The sequence below is a fragment of the Cynocephalus volans genome, chromosome 11, assembly GCF_027409185.1.
Source record: "Cynocephalus volans isolate mCynVol1 chromosome 11, mCynVol1.pri, whole genome shotgun sequence".
NCBI lineage: Eukaryota > Metazoa > Chordata > Mammalia > Dermoptera > Cynocephalidae > Cynocephalus > Cynocephalus volans.
The window spans coordinates 3037843-3058066 of record NC_084470.1 but is presented as its reverse complement, the minus strand read 5'-3'; the positions used below and the strand labels follow the sequence as shown (position 1 = coordinate 3058066).

Genomic DNA, 20224 nt, shown 5'->3' with positions numbered 1-20224 from the left:
CCAAGGAGCATGCCAAAAATAGCACCCCCACGTGGGTGGCCCACCACAGCCACTACAATAACCATGGTTGCTGCAAAAGTAGCTAGACACCACAGCCACCACACATGGTTTGCCAGCTACTGGAGTGCATTCTAACAAGAAGAGTCATCAGCAGAGACAAAGAAAAGAAGAGGATGTCTCTTTCCACAAAACCCATTTCAGGGTGACAGAAGCATCTGCTCTGTGATAATATTGGGGGACCTGATCACATCTCTCAGCATTGGATAGATCATCTAGGCAACAAGTTAACAGAGTAACCATTATTCTTTCAGAAGGAGAGAAGAAATCTAGGGCAATTGGGGCGGGAGGGGGGGAATGGGGAAAGGGGAAAGGTTGGACAAGGGGCATAAAGAATAATTACAATTTCTAACAATATATATGCTAGTAATACTGATTTAATCAACGTATCTCAATGTTCAACCCCAAAATATGTATAATCAATTTTGATTCAATAAATAAATTAAAAAACAAAAAAGAATAATGGGTGTTCTTTGAAAGAGACTAAAGGACACCTAAGTAAGCGGAAAGACAGTCATGTCCATGGATCCGACGGCTTCCTGCTGTTAACGTGGTATCCTGCCTGAGTAGATCTACAGATTCAACATGACTCCTATCAAAACACCCAAATGGGTTTTTCCTCTCAGAAATTGACAAACTGATTCTAAAAATAATATGGAATTGCACGGGACCCTGAATATTCAAAATATTCCTGAATAGGAAGACTAAAATAGGAGGACTCACATTTCCTGATTTCAGAACTACTACAAGGCAACAGTAATCAAGACAGTGTGATCCTGCATAAGGATAGACAGACTGACCAATGGAATAGAGTTGAGAGTCCAGAAAGAAACCTTCACATTTATGGTCAATTGATTTTTGACAAGGGTTCCAGGGCAATTCAGTGGAAGGAAAATAGCCTTTTCCAGCTGGGTATCCGCATGCAACAGAATGAAGTTGGATCTCTACCTCGTACCATATACGGAAGTTAACTCAAAATGATCATGGACATAAATGAAAGGGTGAAACTGTAGAATGTTAGAAGAAAACGTTGGAGTAAAACTTCATGCCCTTGGATTAGGCAATGGTTTCATAGATATGACACCAAAAGCACAAGCAACAAGAGAAAAGAATAGACAAATGGGACATCATCAAAATAAAAAAACTAAGGACACCATCAAGGAAGTGAAAAGAAACCACAGGATAGGCGGAAATATTTGCAAATCACATATTTGATAACAGGGTTGTAGTAGAATATATAAAGACTCAATAATGTGAAGACAGATAACCCAATTGTAAGGTAGACAAAGGATGTGAATAGACATTTCTCCAAAGAAGACATACAAATGTGCAACAAGCACATGAAAAGATGCTCAGCACCATTAGCCATCAGGGAAATGCAAATCAAAACCACAGTGGTCAGAGCGTGGTGTTAGAACACCAAGGTCAAGGGTTCGGATCCTGAGCCAGCCAGCCACCAAAACAAACAAACAAACAAACAAACACACTGCAGTGAAACAGCACTTCACACCCCTTAGGATGGTTTAATAAAAAACAGTAACAAATGTTGACAAGGACATGGAGAAATCAGAGCTGCATGCACTGGTGACGGGAATGTAAAATGGTGCAGCTGCTGTGGAGAAGTCTGGTGGTGCCTCAAGCAGTTAAACATGGAGTTAACAGGTAACACACATAACATATAACATAACCCAGATGTTCCATTCCTAGGCATATACCCAAGAGAAATAAAACGTGTTCAAACAAACAAAAAAAAATTACATTCTTTCCCAGCAAAATATTTCACTATTTTTATTTACTCTTTGCTTTATTCATTCTTTGATCTGTGATAATAAGGAATGCCTGTATATAAGTTTTTCTTAATTCTCTAAACTTTTATATATTTATAATAAATAGTAACCAGATAACCACATTTTCCTATTGAGTGAGCATATGCCTAGAAAAGCTAATTTTATCTGAAAGTAAGTACATGCTTAAGAAAAACCTATAAGCAGAAATTATAATAGTTTTTTTCCCCCTTATTTATTAGGTCTGTTAGTCCAATATAATAGGTACGACTTCTCTTTCTTCTGCAGTTCCTAAGGCCAAAGTTCTCACATTTTTCTCACTCTGATTTATGGATGACTGGTGACCATTAGTCTAGTGTATCTTTGCTTATCTGCTAACATGAGTTTTTAATTATGTGCTGTTTTTTGCTTTTAATTATCCTAGTTGTCATATGAGTAAATCAGCCTCTGGGGCACTTGTGCTATATTTGCCTTTCTGTGATATCCTTGTACATTTTACTGTACACTTGAATCACCTGGGGATTTCGTTAAAATGCACACTCTGATTTAACAGGCATGAAGATAGCAGGGTCAAAATTCTGTATTTGGAACCAGCTTCTACAACTTTGCCAGTGCTGCTGACCTTCAGACCACACTTGAAATAGCAAGGCTTTAATAACGATTTTGGAAACAGAAGCCAGGCAAAGCCTATTGAAGCCATTTCTTGTTATGATAACTTTATGATATATGCCTAGTTTAGTAGTAATGTATATTTTTCCAATGGGGATATATGTATATTGAATTATGACTTGTAATATATGAACTTTTCTATAATTTTTGTGTTGGGCATGTTATCTACAGTGGTGGTATTTATAAAGAATGGTGATATACCAATGATGATGTAATAGTTAACATTTATGGACTACTTAGTATGTCCCAGACACTGCTTCACAAAGGGTGACTAAATTTTCACAACTAAACCATGAAGTAGACATTATTATTGTTATCCCTATTTACAAAGTCACAAGTGTAGTGACTTGCCCTTGGTAACACAGAAGATGACAGAGTTAGGACATTCAGTCAGGTAGACCTACTCTAGAGCTTGTACCTGTAATCTCTTTCCTGCTCTGACACCAGTCCAGAAACTGCAGACTTCATATAATGTGAAAACATTTTTTTCTTTTTCCAAATGGTAATGGTAATCTAGTGACAAGTGTGGAGACATACCTTTCACTCTGAGTTCTCCTGCCAAACCACCAAATGATCTTTGAGAAGCCAGGAGCCTCTCTGTCCAGCTTCTCAGCCCATCAGATATCAGCAGGATATGCAGTGTTCGAGTCTCTCTATCTTTATGTGAAGAAGAGATGAACATAGGGAAAGAGAGTTACTATTTCTAAGTGCACAGGCATTTGTACAAGTGTGCAAAAATGAATGGAAGTTGTTCAGGATTAGAAAAATGTGCCACTTCAGTTGCAGTTTAATTTGGAAATCAATAGACCTGGAATGGGTCATGATAAATAATATAGGTAGCTTATTACTCATCTCAAAGTAATAGGGGGCTATTTGCTCTCATTATTTCTCTCTTTTACAGTCCATCAATATTATGGAACTGACTTTACAGAAATATGGAAGTTATGAAAAATTTGAACAAGCCACTGGTGGTAGCTTGCTGTCTAAAACTCGAATCTGGAGTCACGTGAGGAAGTACATGCTGAAGGAAGGCTGCCTGGGGGAGGTAGGAAGCACGAGTGGCCGCGAGGAGCTGGCTGTGGCATTTGAACTCTCAGTCAGTGCTGTGTGGTTTTGTCCTGCACGTTTCATTTTCTCAAGCCTATTTAACTCATTAAATTAGAAATCCAGATTTTTCATTAAGTACTGTAAGTCTAAGTTCCTGATGCATTGAATTGTTTTGATGTGTTTAGGTTTTTTGTTTTGTTTTTCTTACTGCCATTTCTGTATAGCTGTGGGATTCTATGAATTACTTTATGAATATTGTTAATGAAGAGAATTGCCCAGTGGCCTCTCTCATTAGTAGTCCATTCTTAGTAGTCAGTCTTAGAACCCTGGCACCAGCAGGAACAGGACTCTGGCTCCTATACCTTCGTTTGCATCATTTTAGCCAGGGATTCTTTTGAGAAACTCCAGAAGTACAGTTGTAAGTCCTCTGTATCTTCCTCCGCACAGCCGTCTGCTTTCTCTTCAACCCAGTAAAGGTTCTTGAGTTCCCAAAGGGGCAGAATTAGAAGGTTGAAAGGTAAATGGCTGTACATTTCATCTTGTCAGTTTCTGGGAGATTCAAGGTAGTTGTAAACAAAAAAATAGTGTTAATTTATGGACCCACTATTTTCTGTGAAAACTTTTTTGTCCCTGTGCCTTTACATTTTGTTTTACATATATATATATATATATATATATATGTGTGTGTGTATATGTATTTTTCCTCTTGCTCCTTAGATCGTAGTTCATCTAACTGAGGACCTGCTTTCCCGAGCTTCAATGACAGTAGTGAATGGATGTCCCACTCTGACCATCAACGTTGCCACTGCGCGGGAGCATTGGCTGGAGGGAATGCTGAGGCATGAAATAGGTAGGGGCAGCCCTTTTCCACTGGTTCACCTGCAATATCAGGAGTTAGCTTCAAAGAAATGTTATTTTTAGAATGGGTTTTTCTTAGTAGTATATTTGGTGAAAAGTCATGAGATTGTTAAGCTTCCCTTGGTCTAAAGCTAATATATTTACATCTCATTTCAAATTAAATTTTTTTTTTTCTTTAAAGATGACCGGTAAGGGGATCTTAAGCCCTTGACTTGGTGTTGTCAGCACCACGCTCACCCAGTGAGCTAACCGGCCATCCCTATATGAGATCCAAACCCATGGCCTTGGTGTTATCAGCACCACAGTCTCCCAAGTGAGCCATGGGCTAGCCCTCAAATTAGATTTTTTTTTAGGGCACTGTTTAGCTGTGTTAAGCTTGGAAAGTCGTTTAACTCCTCTAGATTTCAGTTACTCCTCCTTAAACTGAAGAGGTTGAATTAAGTGATCTCTAAGATTCTTTTCAAATATCAAGTCTATGATTCATCTCTTAAAAAAAAAATTGTTTTGAAGGTTTTATCTCCTTTAATGAGACATGTGCTCCTTCTGAAGGCAGCATACTCCTTCAAATCCAGAACGTTTTAGGGTCAGGTGTTTTTCTAGTTTGTTTTGATCTGTAGGCTCATACTAATTTGGTTTTAGCATTATTGGTGGAATTTTCTTTTGTAGAAAAATTAAAACAAGAATGGCATTTCTTTTTATTTATATGCCTTTTTTTTCTCCATAGGCACACATTATTTTCGAGGTATTAACAACCTCCAGCAGCCATGGAACAGTTGGACTGGCCGTAAGAAACATGAGCTAAAGCCAAACAATCCCACAGAGGAAGGACTGGCAAGTATTCACAGTGTCCTGTTTAGAAAAGATCCCTTTTTATGGAGGGCTGCCCTCCTGTACTACACTGTTTATCAAGCCAGCCAATTGTCTTTTTGCGAACTCTTCAGAGATATTGGCAGGTTTGTCAAGGACCCCAATACAAGATGGGATTATTGTGTACGAGCCAAGAGGGGATGGACTGATACTTCCCAACCAGGTAGGTCTCTTGACTGTAAGCTTTTCTGACTTATTGACTAGTTGTCTAGTGATTTTGGTTGTATCCTAATCTCTGAATTTACTCACCTATGAAAAATTAAACCTTTGTTACTTGAGGTCAATGCTAGTTTTCCCAAACCACATTTTCTTAGAATTATTTTTGCCTAGCTCATTTTGAAAAATTTCAGACCAACAAAATATGGAAAGAATGGTAGAATGAATACCCTTATACCCTTCATCTACATTTACCAATTGTTAACATTTTGCCATTTTTGCTTTCTTTCTCTCTGACTTCTAAAAAACAGCTTTATTGAGATATAATTCACATACATATAATTCATCCATTTAAAATGTCTACTTCAGTAGTTTTTAGAATATTCAAAGAGTTGTGCAACCCATCACCACTGTATAATTCCAGAATGTTTCCTCACCTCAAAAAGAAACTCATACCCATTAGCAGTCATTCTCCATCCCTCCTCCCCAGCTCTAAGCAACCACTTTTAGCGGTTTTTACTTTTAGTCTCTGTAGATTTACCTCTTTTGGACATGTCATATGAATGGAATCATATAGTATGTGATCCTTGGTAGCTGGCTTCTTTTAATTAGCATGATATTTTCAAGATTCATCCGTGTTGTAGCATGTATCAGTATTTCAGTCATTTTTATTGCTGAATTAGTATTCCATTATATGCATATATCACATTTTATTTATCCATTTGCCAGTTGATGGGCATTTGGGTTGTTTCCTCATTTTGGCTGTCATGAATAAGGCTGCTGTGAGCATTTCTGTACAGGTCTTTGTGTGGATGTTTTCATTTCTCTTGGATGTATACCTAGCAGTGTAATTGTAGTCATATGTAACTATATTTAACCTTTTGAGGAACTGCCAGAATGTTTTTCAAAGCGACTACATTTTTACATTCCCACCAGCGTGTGAGTGTTCCTATTTGTCTACATCCTCACTATTTTCATTTTTTAAATTATTATTATTATTGTTATAACCATCCCAGTGGTGCGAAGTGGCATCTCATTGTGGTTTCGATTTGCAGTTCCCTGATGGCTAATGATGTTGAGCATCTTTTCATATGCTTATTGGCCATTATACAAATGTCTTATTCGGAGAATTGTCTGTTTAGATCCTTTGACCATTTTAAAATTTATTTTTCTTCTTATTGAGTTGCCAGAGTTCTTTATATATTCTAGATACAAGTCTCCCATCAGTTATATGATTTATAAATATTTTCTACCATCCTGTAGGTTGTCTTCATTTTTGTAATGATGTTCTCTGACTTTTTTTTTTTTTTTTGTCTTTTTGTGACCGGTAAGGGGATCGCAACCCTTGGTGTGGTGTCGCCCGCACCGCGCTCAGCCAGTGAGCACACCGGCCATTCCTATATAGGATCCGAACCCGTGGCAGGAGCGCCGCTGCTCTCCCAAGTGCTGCACTCTCCCGAGTGCGCCACGGGGCCGGCCCGTTCTCTGACTTTTTAAAAGTAAATTTTAGACTTGACATTTCATTCCTAAAAACTTGAGCATGCATCTCTAAGAATTAGGACATTCTTCTATCTTATACAATATCATTACTGCATTTAAGAAAGTGAACATTAATTCAGCAATATTAATAAATATGAGACTTCCTGTCAAGATGGCAGAATAGACAGTCCCCAGTTTCACTCTTTCCCACAAATCAACGAATTTACAACTATAAAAATGTAACATCAGTCAGGCTGGGGCTGCTGGAGCTCAGATGAAGAGGAGGAGAGACCTATGGAACTCACGAAGGCGGGAGAAACCACGAAGAGAGAAAGAAAAAACTGCTCTCAGCATTTTGGGCCATGGTCACTTTAATGCTGGAGCACGTGAAGCAGGAGCCGGCAGAAGCCGCAGCCATGCCCTTTAGATGGAATTACTTGGAGGTGGAAGGGGAGAAGAGGACTTTGATGGCCCCCAGGACAGCAAGACCGCTAACAGGGTTCCCATGGACCCACGCAGGAGCAAGGAGCCAGAACAACTGAAAAAGGGGAGCCACTCAGAGGCCACCGGTGCATCATCACAAGGGACCAGCGCAGGGCCTGTCCCATGGGAAGTATTTGGAGCATGGGCGGTGAGGGAGACGGGCCCACTGAGAGAACACTGGGACACAGCAAGGACAGGCAATCCGCCCCCCAATCAGTGCAGGACCACTCAGAGGAGACTGGTTGGGAATGCAGAATTGCATGGGATGCAGTTTGATGAAAAAACTCTGACCCAGATCAGAGTTTCTACACAACCCAGGTGCACCAGGTCTATGGAGAGCTGGAAGGACCTGTAAGGTCAACCACTAAACCCTGAACAGCACAAAAAGCCTTCCCTAGGGAAACAGAAACAAGGCAGCAATTTAGCTCAACCACAGAGCTCAAGTACTGTTTCCCACAGGAAGTTCCCCTACTTTAGAAGCAAGCAAAGGACAAAAACTTAGTTCCGGCCCAGGCACACCATGAATGCCTTGGGGCCCACCAGGGCAATTTACCTCAACCACACAGCTCAAGTACTGGTTCCCACAGGAAGTTCCCCTACTTTAGAACTAAGCAAAGGACAAAGACTTAGTTCTGGCCCAGGCACACCATGAATGCCTTGGGGCCCACCAGGGGACATGAGGCATGCAGCCAGGGACTGGACCCCCTTCCCACAACCAAGCACACCACGCCAGCACCTCGGGGCCCACATGGGGACCCAAGGCATGGAGAAGGGGACTGGAACCCCCTACCACGACCAGGCACAGAGCACCAGCACCTCAGGGCTCATCTGGGGACCCGAGGCATGGAGAATGGGACCGGACCCCCCTCCCACAACCAGGCACACCATGCCAGTGCTTCAGGGCCCACCCAGGGACCCAGGGCATGGAGAAGGGGACTGGACCCCTCTCCCACAGCCAGCCTCACCACACCAGTGCCTTGGGGTCTGCCCAGGGACCCAGGATAAGGAGTTGGGACTGGACCCACCCTCCCACAATGAGGCATGCTGGGACAGCGCATCAGGGCCCGGATGAAACCAGGGATCAGACACTCTCCACAACCAGGCACACTGCCAGCACCACGGAGCAGGCCAAAATTATCTCCTCCGTGTGGGTGGCCCACCACAGCCACTGTGATAACCATGGCTGCCGTGAAGGTGGCTAGACACCACAACCACCACGCAGATGGTCACCAGCCACTGGAGTGAGTTGACACAAGAAGAGTCACCAGCAGAGATAAAGGAGGAAGGTGTCTGTCTCCACAGAGACCATTTCATAGTGACGGAAGAGACATCTGCTCTATGATAGTATTGGGGGACCTGATCATGCCTCTCAGCATTGGACAGATCATTTGGGCAGCAAATCAACAGAGTAACCATTATTCTTTCAGAAGGAGAGAAGAAATCTAGGGTAATTAGAGGGGGGAGGGGGAGAGACAGGGGGATGGGGCAGGATTGGATAAGTGGCATAAAGAATAATTAAAATTTGTAACAATATATATGCTAGTAATATTGATTTGATCAACATATCTCAATGTTGAACCCCCAAAATATGTATAATCAATAAAAATTAAAATAAATAAATAAATAAATAAATGTTGAGGGTACTTCAAAAAGTTTGTGGAAAACTGGGATTAAAAGATAATATGATTCTTTCCACAAACTTTTTGAAGTACCCTCGTGTACACACCATATTTAAATTTCTCCAACTGTTGCAAAAAATGTTCTTTATAGCTGTTTCTTTTTTAAAAATATCCAGATCCAATTAGGGTTCACAAATTACTGTTGATGGTTATGTCTTTTTAGCTTTTTTTTAATATGGAGCAATTGTACCCAGCTTTTCTGTTTGTTATGATAGTGTCTTTTTTTTTTTTTGAAGTCCAGGCCAGTGTTCTTATAGAATGACTCACAATCTCTATGTGTTTGATTGTTTGCTCAGGATTAGATACAGGGAAAATGTCTTTGGCAAGAATACTACGTAAGTAATGTTGGGTCACATCTAGAGCCACCTAATGATAGATTGTCTCACCATTAGAAATGCCAAGTTTGATCCTCATTTAAGGTGATGATTATGAACTCTTTCCTTTCTAAAGGTACATCTTCCTTTTCCTCTTTGTAATTAATAAGTGATCTGTGAGGTGACAAAGACTGTGAATATCCTGCTCCCAAAGAGAGTTTTATCTAATGGTTTTAGCGTCCATCAGTGATCTTTCCTGAATCTGTTGTTTCATTGGGAATGTCTAGCACTCTTTGATTTATTATTTGTCTAAAGAAAATAGAGGCAAAGAGTGCAATCACAGTGTGTGTTTATGTTCACAAGCAGTTCTGGTTCTCAGTAATAGAGAACCAGAACTGTGCTACTCTAATAGAAAGTTAAAAAATTTTGTCAGTAGCCTTAAGACTTCAGATTGCCCACAAAATATTTGGGTTTTTTTTGTTTTTAATAAGATAAGAAGCAAAGTATATGGTAATACAAAAATGCCTTTGAAAACGGGATAAAAATTTGGAAACATTTGTTTAAAAGTTATTTAGACTTTCAGAGTAGTTTAATATATCAACAAATGTTCTTCTAAAAGTATTTTTAAGCTATTTATTTGGAGCTTGGAAATACTCAAGTCAGTGGCAGTTGTCGCCAGCCCAGCCCACATTAACGTTTTGTAGCAATGATGTAGTTGTATGACTGTGGTGACTGAGAGCCAGGACCAGGCAAGAGAGGAAGGAGGAAAGAGGAGGACATCTGCCTGTAGCTACCTCCAGGCTGAGTTTTTGATAAACAGCGTATCTGCCATTTCCAGTCTAGATTCCCTTGCCGGTATTTTAGTGCTCTGTACCAAGATGCACGGGGCTTTCATGTTGCCCTTGACAACGCATGGAGGCACATCACTTTTAGAGTAGTTGGTTCCTCACCCCCCACTTTTTGCTTTTGGGTTTTTTAAACTTTTTTTTGTTTTGTTTGGCGGCTGGCTGGTACAGGGATCGAACCTTGGTGTTATCAGCACCATCTCTAACTAACTTAGCTAACCGGCCAACCCTTTTTAAAAAACTTTTTACTATGGGAAATCTCAAATATATACAAAAGGAGAATGATTGATATGCTGAACCCTCATTAATACATTATCTGATCTTAGTAATTATCAACATTTTCTTTCTTTCTTTTTTTTTTTTTTTTGACGCTGGCCAGTATGGGGATCCAAACCCTTGACCTTGGTGTTACAACACTGTGACCAACTGAGCTAACCAGCCAGTCATAATTATCAACATTTTCTAATGTGGTTCATCTGTTCTTCCAAGTTCCTGTTTTTCTACGGTATTTCAAAGCCAATTCCAATATCATGTCTTTTACCTATAAATATTTCAGTATGCATCTCTAACTGATTAGGACAATTTTTTTTGTAATCCCCATGCTATTAGCACACCTACCACAATTAACAATAATTTCTTAATGTATAACTCTCTATATGACAGAATTTTAATACAATTAGTAGAGCAAAATTTTTAAAAATTTATGCAAGTTATATCAAGATGGAAAAAAAAGGTTTTCTTTGTAAATAGAACATCCTTTCCTAACTAGGCTCAGGTCTCGTGAGTTGTTCCTACTTTTCATGTCGTCGTCTTTCATGGTTTTTTTTTGTATTTCCAAACCTGCCTATTCTTTAAAAATCTAGTTCTGATTCTTGTTTTCATAGGGAGGAATAGTATCAGAATCACCTAGAGTGTTTTTAAAACATAGTCTTTTTTTAAGGAGGGAAGGGGCATTACTTTTAAAAAAACAAAACAAAACAGGAGTTTCCAAAACTTATGTTTTCACATTGCCCCTGCTGAGACCTGACTGCTCTAAAACTGTTCCCCCAGTCCTCCCCAACCAGATGCCTTAATTGCATGATGACAGTTACAGTTATGATTGAATGAATGGGGTGGGGTGGGGGAAGGAAAATTACTTATGAGTCATATATTTTAAATTACCAGTCTTTTTTTAAATAATGGGATGGGGGGTGTTATTTTAATTATGGGGAGGGGAACTGGGGGCAGGGAATTCTTAAACCGAAGCTACTCATCTGTATACTATGCTGGTACCTTCCCTAAGACCTTACATTTTATGTTATGAAGATAATTAAATAAAAATACATGCTGGCAAATTAGAGTTGTTTTTTTTTTTAAATACACGACTGATTTCTACAGTAAAAAGAATGGGTTAGTATCTGATCACATCAGAAAGTAAACACTATTCTGTTTCCTCTAGGGTGTTTCAGTAAAGACCAGGTATACTTGGATGGAATCCTTCAAATCCTCCGATACAGAGAGACCATAGACTTTCATCTGCTGACCGCTCTGGGGAAGGTGAGTAAAAACAGTGACACAGAGTCCCCAAACACACTAGGTCACTATTTCCTGCAGCTTGATTTTATGATGAAGTAAGACTCAGGTTCAAACTATTTTTACTTTATTGTTGGAATAAGTTCTCTTTATGTGATATTGGGAGGGAAGAAATATGGTTCTGTCACAGAACCAAATGGCAAAATTTCTTAGTGATCATTAAGAGATAAAGAAGGGAATAGGAAATTTGGGAATAAATATAGTTTTATTTTTATATACATCTTTTCCTAAAAAGCATTTTCTAAAAGACATCAAAAGCATTTTAAAGTAAGCTGCAGTTATAACCTTTCCCCCTTTGATATCTCCTAAGAACAGGATATTCTTTGATTTGACCATATGATACTCAAATTTAAGAAATTTATCATTCAATATAACATCTAAAATACACTCCACTTCAAATTTCCCAAATTGTCTCCAAAATGTCCTTTGTAGCTTTTTTTTTTTTTTTTTTTTTTGGTGGTCTGGGATCCCGTCATGATTTATGCATTGCATTTTGTTATAATCTTTCATCTCGTTTAATCTAGAACAGTCCCCCTCACTCCATTCTTTTTGTTTCCATGACATTTTTGAGAGTCCAGGGCAGTTTTCTTGAGAATTCCTGCCATCTGGATTATTGGATTATTTCCTCATGATGAGATTCAGGTTAAACATTTTTGGCAAGAATACTACACGAGTGATGTTGTGTATTTCCCACTGTATCACATTAGAAAACACATGCCATTTTGCCCCATTATTGGGGGTGCTCTGTTCGATCACTGGGGTGAGTTAGTATCTACCAGTTCTCACCATTGTAAACGTATCTTTCCCCCACTACGTTAATAAGTAATCTGTAGGGAGATACCTGTGAATGGACTGTTCCCTGACAACCTTTTGAGGAATGGTTTTTTACATCCACTGAGGATTCTTGCCCAAATCAATTATTACACTGGTGGTATAATAAAATAGGGATCTTCTAATTCTGTTACGTTTCTTCTTTTACTTCCCTTTTCTATAGTATTATTATGGACTTATTCTTTTTGATTCAATGTTTTTTTTTCATGGCTGATCCTATGTTTCTTAAATATGTCTCAATATTTTCTGGCAAAGTAAAATGTTCTGGGCTCATCTTGTACTTTTCCAACCTAAATCCAAGATTAGCCATTTCTTCCGTGAAGAATTGATTAGTTTTAGTGAGAAATGGTATTTAGAACACAAGATCTAAAAAAAAAAAAAAAAAAAGAAAAGAAAAGAAAACAAGATCTGAGCACTAAGTATGCACCTTGCTACTGTGGTGCTCTTGCTTCTAGACCTTTTCAATGAGCAAATCATATACAATAGTCCCTCGGTATCTGTGGGGGATTGCTTCCAGGACCTCCCATGGATACCAAGTCCCTTATATAAAATAGTTTAGTATTTGCATATAACCTATGCACATCCTTCCATGTACTTTAAATAATTTCTATATTACTTACAATACCTAATACAATGTAAATACTATGTAAATAGTTGTTATACTGTATTGTTTAGGGAATAATGATAAGGAAAAAAAAATCTGTGCATGTTCAGTACAGACACAATTTGTTTTTGAAAAATATTTTCGGTCTGCAGTTGGTTGAATCCACAGACAAGGAACCCATGGATATGGGTTATTTTAAATCATAAGAGCATTCCAATTCAAATCAGACCCTAAGGATTTTTTCACACCTCCACTCCCATTCCATGTTTATATCTCCCGTCTCTTAAAATGAGAACCTGTTTCCCAATATCAGTATATTTACTTATTCTCTCCTATAATAAACTCAGAATGGTTTAAGAATTACTGAGCCATAACAGTATCAACAAACCTATTTTCATTACATTTAGTGGTGTAAATACTAAAATAATTTAAATAATAATAAAAACTAAAACTTAGTAAAATACAGATGTAATATGAGTATGATTTCTTAAAGCCTTCCTACTGAACCTGAAAGAGTATTGATCAGAAGACAATAGTATTTTATTTTCTTAATTTTTTCTTTTATTGTGGCATTGTTTTGTTGTTGTTGTTGTTGTTGTTGTTGTTGTTGTTGCTTTGTGGCTGGCCAGTGTGGGTATTCGGACCCTTGACCAACTGAGCTAAGTGGCCAGCCCAGCAATACTATTTTAAACAGTCAACTATGTTTTGGAACTTAAAGATGCAAAGATAATTTATAGAACTTAAAAAGTTTCACCCCTAAACCTAGTATAAATGCTTGTGAAGGACTGGCTTCTTATATGGTAGAATGAAAGAGATGTGAAATTTTTAATAATACTTACAAAAATTCAAAATAAAAGCAAAGAATATAACACAAATCACAAATTATTCTTTCCCAAGTTAAATTGAGATAGGAGTCCAATATATAATTATGCTACTTTTCTTATTTTATAATATGGTGTTTCTAGCTATATTCTTGATTTTTTCAAATTTAGATTTAGTCAGGAGATTTGCTTGGGTGTAGAATCTCTCTCACACATATATATATTAAGTTTAGTTGTCTTCTTTTTAGACAAACTGAGTAGATTCAAGATAGAGTGTTAAATCAAATGCTAACTTTCGATCTTCTTTTAATATGGTCATGGTATGATGGAGGCAGACAAATAATTCTTATTTAACATAGTAAAGAAAAGTAAGCCACTGAGTTTTGTTATTTTGCAGCTATTAAAGTAATTTGACAAGTGATCTCTGTATAGTTATGTGCTGCGTAACCATGCTTCGGTGAAGGACAGACTGCATATACGGGGGTGATCCCAGAAGGTTATAATGGTTACTCCATATAGCCTCGGTGTGTAGCAGGCTAGATTTGTGTGAGTACCCTCTGTGATGATCGTACAACAGTGAAATCGCCTAAGAATGCATTCCTTAGAATGTATCCTTGTCATTAGGTAATGCATGATGGTACTTTCATTTAAGACCCAGGGAAGAAATTCATCTTCAAAATGTAATTTGTAGTGACATTTTAAAATGCACCCATCTTCCTTTTTTCAGGTTTCTTACGAAGATGTGGATCGCTTAAAAGGATTGGCAGTTATTGAAAACATGAGGGTCCCTCACTTCCTGCAGGACCATGGCCGGTATATGGAACACTTAGAGAAGATCATGGAAGTGAATGAACTGACCGACAGGGAACTGAAAGATCTTATATAGTAATTAGCATTTTTGCAAAAGAAGCTAAGCTATCTCTCCTTGTATATTACCAATTAGGTGCAGTTGGCACCAGCAGATTTATAAAAGAAGAATGATTGTGTACTTCAGTTTTCTGAAGAATGGTCTTCAATATTCAGCTGAATTTTTAGGTTAATTACAAATCTTAAACTATTTCTTTAAAATGTTTCTATACCCTGCAGGGGGAAGTTACTTCTGTTTTCATTCGAAAGAGTCAGGTGAAAATGCTACTGATGAGCGTTTTTGAAGACTCTTGGTTGAGTTGAGTGATAAACCCCTGCCTGGGCAGTGAGCACTGACCTAGTGCTTCTGCCAGAGCTCCGAGGCCAGCTCCACCTGGAGACTGGCTGAGTTCCAAATGGTGTTAGTCAAACTTCAAGGTTATATTTTATTTGATAAATAATGGTAATTATTCTCCTTTGAAGAATTAGTCTTGTGATGCTCCAAAAAGCTAGCTGTATATCTAAGATTTCTTATTTCTCTTATATGTTAGGTAGTGTTAAAAGGAGTGGGAAAGCAATTTGAAAAGTTTTTATTAAATCCTTTATTTTACACATTATTGTTTCACCATCTCAGCTTATAAGAAATACATTAGAGCATTACCTTGTTTTGTCCTGTTAGCTCTTTTTTTTTTTTTAATTTTATTTTGTCGATATACATTGTGGCTGATTATTGCTCCCCATCACCAAAACCTCCCTCCCTTCTCCCTCCCCGTCCTGTTATCTCTTAATTAAACTCTATTTTTGTTTGCTGAAACATATTGTACCCCTTTAAACTTTTAAGGAAGTTTTAAGGTCTTTTCCTCTGCATTCCATATATAAATGATAAGTACAAGTTCCAGAGAAGTTTGTCTCTGCAAATCAACATAGTTGGGGAAAATGGGAGCTACTAATATTTTTATTAAATGAAATATGTAATGAGCAGGGGACAAAGAGACTGACCTAGTTAATGTAGGAGCTGGATGTTGATTGAGTAGCACCGACAGTAAACTTGACCATGCCCTGAAAGATGAAATTCCTGGACGTTGCTATTTGATAAGCCAGCCTTGTGATATTGGCTCAGTGTATTTTATCAAAATCTTTGACTTCATCAACCCAATAATGTCATAGTTTGAATTTTAAAAATGCGAGTTCTGTTTTGCTATGTTTCTTGTGCTGTAAGCTTTTACACTTAGCTTTGTAATTTGTCAGTTTCAGTATATACTTGGATATGTGCTCGGGACGAAATGGTTTTTATAACTTATTTTAATGATCAGAAAGTATGCTGCTGTAAGCACCCCATTCAAGATTGCTACTGTAATTTCTACCTAAAGCTATCTGAGAGTTTATCTTTACTTTAGTTAGGCTAAACTATGGTGCTAACAATGGTAACTATATATACTACAAGTCTGGTCCACATTCAAGCTAGAATGATTTTAGGAAATCTTTTGCAGGCTAGGTTATGTGATTTTTCTCTTTCACATATCTATAAGGGCTTGCTTCAGAGAAGAATGTTGCAGCAAATAGGATACACTCTAGCTGGTGCCTGGGGGTTCTTGCAAAGCCATGCGTCTTGTCTTTGGTAGTAGAGGGCTAGCTAAGCCCCTTGGAGCATTGAAAGGCCCCCCCACAGGTGCCATGCTGGCTGGCATATGTCCTGCACATCTGTGTGCCAGGCTGGGGGCAGAGTGGGCCGGCATTAACCAGACACTGGGATCTATTCTTGACACCTCAAGCACGTATCTTCTTATAGCAGAGTCCTGCACTTTCAGCTTTGTGTGGTGTTTTCTGACTTCATCCTATAGCTCTTCAAAGGTGATTGTCGAAACAGTGTCTTAGAAGTGTAGACAGAAATGACAGTATTTATGTCCTGTGACTTAAGCCTTTGGGCTTGTAAATTCAACATTTGCAGGCAATAATACTGCTAATCTTACATTACGGTTTAAATATAAAGGAAAATCACAGTAGCCTTGCTTCCCTATTGGTAGGATTATTTGCAGTGGTTTTAGTTCCTGAATTTTAAAATAGGTAGATATTCTCTTTTTGTCTGATTTGGAAAAGGAACCTCTTTCTTGCCTCATTGCTTTGATATAAACACAAAAAACATGAGCATTCTGCAGACTAAAATGACCTTAAATCACATTGATTGTCTTAAAGTATTCTAAAAGTTAGCAGTGAATCAAAAGTAGTTTCAGATTAGCAGAAAAACTTAAAGAGCTCTAAGCTTTGAAAGTTGGGATTGAAGATTTAATGAATGTTTATTAATTCTCTTTTTTGAAATAGCAGTAAGGTCAGTTTTGTTCCCTAAAATAGAAGTTTTAATAAACATAAAATTATAGCAGCAATACTTAGGAAGATTGAAGATTGTGTTAATTTTAATTATAGTAGTTTTTTGATATAAGCTATTGATGATTTCATCAGTTTTGTCCAATAGAATTGTAATACCTCATACAAATTCTGATGAACTGTTAGGTTTTAACATCAGACAGGATTCAAAGTAAAATTGTTTGCAAACATAAATACATAGCCTTCATTTCTTTATATTTTTGCCTTTGTAAATGTGTTTAAAATTTGTATTGTTTTGTATATTTTTGGGTATTTTATGTCTAGCTATAATAGCAATAAATAGCACCGAGGTTTTCAAATGAAATATGTGGATATATATGCATGTAAACTTCTGTTCTTTGAAAATGTAATTATATTTTTATTGTGGTGGTTCTCTTTTAGTGAGTGGTAATTATTGCAAGGACATTGGTCATGTTTGTCTTCCAGTGTCCTCACTTACATGTTTGCCACACTCCACCTTTCCCCTAATTATTTCAGCTTATAGTCTCATGGGCCCTAGGGAGAAGGGAAATGGAAAGAGGGACAATTTTGTCTTAAGTTACTACCCCATTCATTTAGTAAACTTTTGTGCGGAACCTGTTGAGGAGCAGGAGCTGTGCTGAATGCCAGAGATCCTCTGAAGAAGACAAGACAGTTCAGTGAGGAAGAGAGGCCCTGAAGCAGATTACCCATACCTATCAAGTACTGCCAGAAGAACGCATACTGTAGTCAGCGGGCCTGCCCAGGTGTTTGAAGGAGAGCGAGAAAGATCATTTGCAGAGTGGTGATTGTTCACAGGATTTAATTACTGCTCTTTGCAAGACTTGTGTTTGGAGCATGAGCAGCTTTAGCCCAGGGGAAAGAGTGGACCACAAATGCAGCTGTTTGGGTCCACAAAGGCCTGGGGGAGAGCCCCAAGGTCTCCAGCAGATGCTCGAAGGAGCCAACACTTTATTCTTAAGATGAGCATTGAGCAGGGACCCAGAGGAGAGTGCAGGGCCCATCAAGGGCAAGTAACTAGTCTTTGATTTTGAACCTTTATCTGCACTTGTGAAAGCCTTGTCAGCTGGCTATGGTTTTTATCCAGTTTCTTTCACTGCAATTCCAATAGCTAAAGGAATTAATGCCTTGAAACTGATGGCCGGGATGTGAAACACCAAGCCGTGAAAGAGCTTTAAGAGTAGGTAGAATTTCAGTGGCCAGTAGTCACAAGAGATTTTAGAGCTCTGGAGATTTTTTTCCCCCAACATGGGGATGGATAAACCTGAAAAAAATCCTGCCACCATAAATACCAAAGTTCTTAATAGCAGCAAATATGTAAATGACCTAAGGTGTAACTATCACAAATTTAGATAAACCAGATATTTGGTTTTCTTGCCATTTAAAACTACCTCTATCATATTTAGAGTACTTTCTAGTTAATTATTGTATATCTCTAAGAAAATTAAGTAGCTTGGATTTAGGAAGACAGTAATTATTTTTGTCACTGGTTTGTGTTGGAAATCTAATTCTCTACGGTGAATTATTTGGAATGCTTCAGCCAGCAATTAGATATTGACAAGCAGTGAACAGCCTGAGGGACTATGAGGCAGTCAGTACCAGCCAGAGAGTTCGAGTGATTTCTGAGTGCCCCTCTACCGCTCGCCGCCAGGGGGACCTCTAGCTTTTTTCTTTTTTCCTGCTCTTCCCTCTCTTCTCCCTTCCACTGTTTTGCGGTGTTTCTAAGGCATTTTTTCATTTTTATTTCTAGCAGTTTACAGTTACATTCTTTTACATTTAAATTTTTGATAAATGTAGAGTTTATCATAATCTAGAGGTAAGGATCCAACTCTTTTAAAAATTTTATTTCCATTTTTATTTTTAATTTTAATTTTTTCAAAATATTTTAACATTTGCTTGTACATATGTGTGGGGTACAGTATGTTGTTTCAATACATGCATATACTAGAGCCGGCCCGTGGCTCACTTGGGAGAGCGTGGTGCTGACAGCACCAAGTCAAGGGTTAAGATCCCCTTACCAGTCATCTTCAAAACAAACAAACAAACAAAATGCATAATACTGCACAATGAGTCACTTAGGGTAGATAGCATAGTTTTGTACTCATTTCTTTTGCTGGAGGACCTCTGGATGTTTAATCTTGCTGATTGACCCTTGAAACTAAATCCCAATCTAAGCTGATTTCAGGCAAGCGTAACTAATGTAGGAAAGATTTGTATACCCCTTCAAAGAATTGAGAAGAAGGAGTTACTAAAGTCTTTCGCGGGCCTGTTCCAAACTCTGTTTCCTCTGTGCAGTATAAATTGCACACTGACAAGTTTGTTATAAAATTCCTTGAGGTGATTTGGACTGAAAAGTAATATACATACTCTGTATATTGGTATTTATAGTCTTGAGAAATATCTTCAATAACATTTCTGTGTGTCCATTTGAAACAATATGTGAATACCAGCAAGTTGAAATTCTGGTCCTACTTTATTTAACCCACATAAACACTTTAGACACTTCTCAGTGAAACCAGTTTTTCCCTCTTAGAGAAATGGGAGAGAAGGAGATACTGGGGAAAGTAACCAAATCCTGTGGCCAGAAAGATTTCTTAGCTCAACAACTAACAATGTCCCACAAACTAAGATCCCCATTGTTTCTAGATTACAGGCAAGGCGAGGGAATTCAGTATCTAATCTTAAACCCCACTTTGCTTAGATACACAGCAGCTTGCTGGCTTTTGCCAGAAACAAGATACCTAGTGACAATGTAGCCTTCAGACCCTTGGAGCCTCTGGACTGTGTTCAAATAATATAGTGGACATTGCAGAGGCCTAGCTCCCTCTCACTCCACCCACCTTCTCCCAGGTAAACGGACCTCCTGCAAACTGGGATTCCTTCCCAGGGCTATTTATTACACAAACCTCTGAGGTGTTTAGGGGTTAGATGTGGCTGGATTTGTCTGGGAG

General features: G+C 38.3%; 1 protein-coding gene across 2 annotated transcripts in view; it reads left to right on the top strand.

Annotated features, from left to right (window-relative positions):
• The window catches only part of MATCAP2 (microtubule associated tyrosine carboxypeptidase 2), a 67773-nt gene extending 52821 nt beyond the window's left edge, over positions 1–14952 (top strand). The window contains exons 2-6 of one of the 2 annotated variants that reach the window (XM_063113950.1): positions 3412–3555; positions 4275–4407; positions 5140–5445; positions 11677–11774; positions 14794–14952. In XM_063113950.1, the coding sequence (XP_062970020.1) occupies positions 3412–3555; positions 4275–4407; positions 5140–5445; positions 11677–11774; positions 14794–14952 (840 nt within the window). The remainder of the gene's footprint in view (positions 1–3411; positions 3556–4274; positions 4408–5139; positions 5446–11676; positions 11775–14793) is intronic. The other variant, XM_063113949.1, reaches the window with a different exon arrangement.
• The last annotated feature ends 5272 nt before the right edge of the window (positions 14953–20224 follow it).